At 35.5% G+C, this 3,514-nt stretch overlaps 1 protein-coding gene across 1 annotated transcript in view; it reads left to right on the top strand.

The window, feature by feature from the left end:
• The window catches only part of fbxl16 (F-box and leucine-rich repeat protein 16), a 40,474-nt gene that overhangs the window by 28,452 nt on the left and 8,508 nt on the right, over positions 1 to 3,514 (top strand). Inside the window, exon 3 of the mRNA XM_014024885.1 lies at positions 1,095 to 1,337. Within this exon, the coding sequence (XP_013880339.1) occupies positions 1,095 to 1,337 (243 nt within the window). The remainder of the gene's footprint in view (positions 1 to 1,094; positions 1,338 to 3,514) is intronic.

The raw sequence follows: 3,514 nt of genomic DNA, 5'->3' as shown, positions 1-3,514 counted from the left end.
GGGGAGGACCAGGGAGGATGATTCAACCACTAGATGTCGCTGAAAACAACAAATCCTACACACTGTGCCTTTAAGTTTTTTTTATTTCAAAATCCTTATGGATCAGCAGGAGAAGCATAAATATTACTGTTAAGAAAGCTAAAGTCTATCTAAAATCTAAGTCTGATTCTGAAGGTAAATTAAATATCTGACAGTGATCATTACACAGTGCGGCTATAATTCTTCACTTCACCAACTCAGTCGCAGTTTCCCGTCTCCAAAATGAGCGTACGCATGGGTCAAAGCTGGCATGAGGCACCGCACATTTTCACGTCAAGTTTGGATTTTATAAATGACAACTTTGGCGTGAAAAGTGGCGTACGCAAGTTTCTGGGCTCACATTGCGCGTACGCAAACTTTATAAGTCTGACTCCTGATCTTGATATTGGAGAAACTAAACAGCTTCTCCACAGTCACATGGCTCAACACATGAGATCCAGCTCTTCAGGAAAAGACATGTGCATCTACACTTCAAGGAATACTCTTATGAGAAGCAAAATGTTCAAATTTTAGACAGAGAAAACAGAAAGTCAAATGAGGAAGATAATCCTAAAACAAAAAAAAAAATCAGATTTTAAGTTACTAACACTAATGAAGCATTAAGTCTGATAACCAGTCATTTTCCCCATAATTTATACCTTCATTCATGAGACCAAAACATCTCTCTGTGAGCCTGTCCAACTAAAACCCCAATGGTCCCTGTGGAGGGTAAAGAGTGAGAATTTTTGCAAACTTAGCTGCATAAAAGAAACATCTCATGCACTCGAAAGCTTAGAACTCAACACTTTCTAGTTCTAAATTGAAGAAGCTCCATGGATGGGAGGAGAAAAATCTTCAACTACAGAACAGAAATCCAGTTACTTTCTTTCTTCTCCAACATTTGTATTTTCCTACACAAGCACATGCTATATATGATTCAGAAAGCATCTTTGAGCTTTTGCTGTTCTAATGAAATACAAATTTCTTACCTCATTTATCATTTCTAAAAAAACAAAATGTACAACATATTTATTAGTGCCACAGTAAAGGTAATGGATGTGTTGGTTGTTTTGCAGGTCATGTTGGAGCAAATGCAAGGCTTGATGCACCTCGAACTGTCAGGCTGCAATGACTTCACAGAAGCGGGCCTGTGGTCCAGTCTCAACGCCAGGCTAACGTCCCTCAGCGTCAGCGACTGCATCAATGTGGCTGATGACGCCATCGCTGCAATCTCACAGCTTCTGCCCAACCTGTCAGAGCTGAGCCTGCAGGCCTACCATGTCACTGACACTGCCATGGCCTATTTCACAGCCAAACAGGTAGGCTGTCAAAACATTACAGCCCACGTTCACCTTCCGTTATTCTCCTCAAGGATTTTCTGTCAAGTGTTTTGTTCTGTTGTCGAAGTAATGAAGGACAAAAAACAAGTAAAAGAAGGTCTTTAGCTTGATCTTCAGCTGCTGCTGTTTCCTCATGAATCAGTTACATGTAAGAGGAAAAAAAAGATTAAAAACATAAACAAATATTAAAGGGCATTTTATAACTTTTTTATTTATAGAGGATTATAATTCACAATAGAAAATATATTTTCACTGACATAAATTGAGAAACATGTAGAAATAACTGAATTAAAACCAAAGAAAAAAAAAACGAGAACAAAGCAGCCAAGAGAAGAAAAATTGTGAAGTGTGATGACATGAGCATGAACGCATCATCGGCAGAACACCGTGGCCATCAAAGAAGAAAGTGTTGTTAGTGAAGTCTTTAGTTCAAATGTAAACTCCAATGTTTACTGTTTTATGTTGCCAGAAAACCAAAAAGTCTGACTGACAGCAGAGAGCCTCATTAAGACTCAGTTTGAATCAGTCAGTTTCACAGCACAACAAGCTGTTAGATTTGAATCAAATAGTTTTTTTTCATAAACATAACTTAATCCGACAAAACCACAGTCACACACATTTAAAAAACATGATCTGCCAAACATACGATAAACTGGCTATGTAACATTCAAATTTTCTGAGACAATGAATTTTGTCTTTTTTCGTTATTTGTAAGCTGTAATCATCTAAATTAGGACAAATAAAGCCTTGAAAGATTTCCCTCTATGTATAACCAATCTATATAACATAAACGTTTCACTTTTTTTCACTTTTTCCGGGGACAACATATGAAAAATAGCCTTTGGCTAACTCTGGCACATTTACAAAAATGTAAATTAATGTGCATTGTCCCTTCTAAATAATAATAATTTTAAAAAAGTCTGAACAGACTGAAAGAAAGTATAACTTTTTCCACGATATGCAAATGTTTTGAACTGCACCACCCTGAGCTGCCAGCTGCAGCTTTAACAACTGCTATTTAAACTGCAGACAACGGTTAGAGCTGCAAACCATGGAGCCTATGGAATATTTATACATAGATGCTGTATTTCAGTACATTTTGAAAACAACTCAAACCACACAAACACCATTTTGAGATTTAGTGCCAAATACAGTATTGTTCATATTGTGTATAAGTTCTCCAAAGGTTCTTGGTTTTTCAGTTCTTGTCATAAACAGTTCTTTCTACTAGTTAGAAATCCAGATATTAATTTGATCAAAACAAATATTAGAATAAAATAAATTTTAGGGGTGCAACAATATATGTCTGGATTGAGCTATTCAATAAACTGCTTTAAGTTTAATACACACTTGTGCCGAACAATAAATAAATTAATTTTATCAAGTTGTCTTCTGAAGATGCTCTGTGTTGAAGGCTCAGAGGATCTGTGTTCAGTTACTCCACCTAGGCTGCATGACGGAGCACAGATTCATTGATAAACCTGCTGTTTCAGCAACATTTAATTTAAAAACTGTACTTTTGAGGTTAAACAAATGTTCATAGCTAATTTAAATAAATTACAAGTTAAAAAGGCCATGAACATTTCTCGTTTTTGTATTGAAAAAAATATTGTACTGTGAGGCTAAAGTATCGAACCGAATCATGAATTTTTGATATTGTTGTACCTCTAATAAATATGTTAATACATCCTCTTATAAACAAATCAGAAGAGTCATAAAACCCTGAATCCAGTAAACTTTATAGCCAACAGGGTGATTCAGTTGAAAAGTGATGGTTAATAGTGTTCAGATGTGACGTTTAGTTATTGCTCTTTTTTTTTAACTTGGATTAAACAAAGCTAACCATTTTATAAAGAAAATCTTAATATAAAATCTGATTCTCCTTAACACCAAAATGAATTTAAAGTCAGTTTGTGGAAATGTTTGACCACAGCCTCACCAGTAAGAGAGAAATCATTTTAAAGTCTTATTGAATCAGACATGAATAATTAAGGCCATGACCCCACCATAATTTGATCCAGTTAATATATCCCCCCACCAGCACCACCACCAATAAAATTACATAACTTGCTTCAACACAATACATATTAACTAGTTAAGTGCACAGCAACAGCTCTCTTGTTGATAACTTTGATGTGATTTCAAAAACTGTTGAA

The sequence above is a fragment of the Austrofundulus limnaeus genome, unplaced genomic scaffold (genome assembly GCF_001266775.1).
Source record: "Austrofundulus limnaeus strain Quisiro unplaced genomic scaffold, Austrofundulus_limnaeus-1.0 Scaffold444, whole genome shotgun sequence".
In the NCBI taxonomy this organism is placed as follows: domain Eukaryota; kingdom Metazoa; phylum Chordata; class Actinopteri; order Cyprinodontiformes; family Rivulidae; genus Austrofundulus; species Austrofundulus limnaeus.
This window is presented reverse-complemented; position numbering and strand designations above follow the sequence as displayed.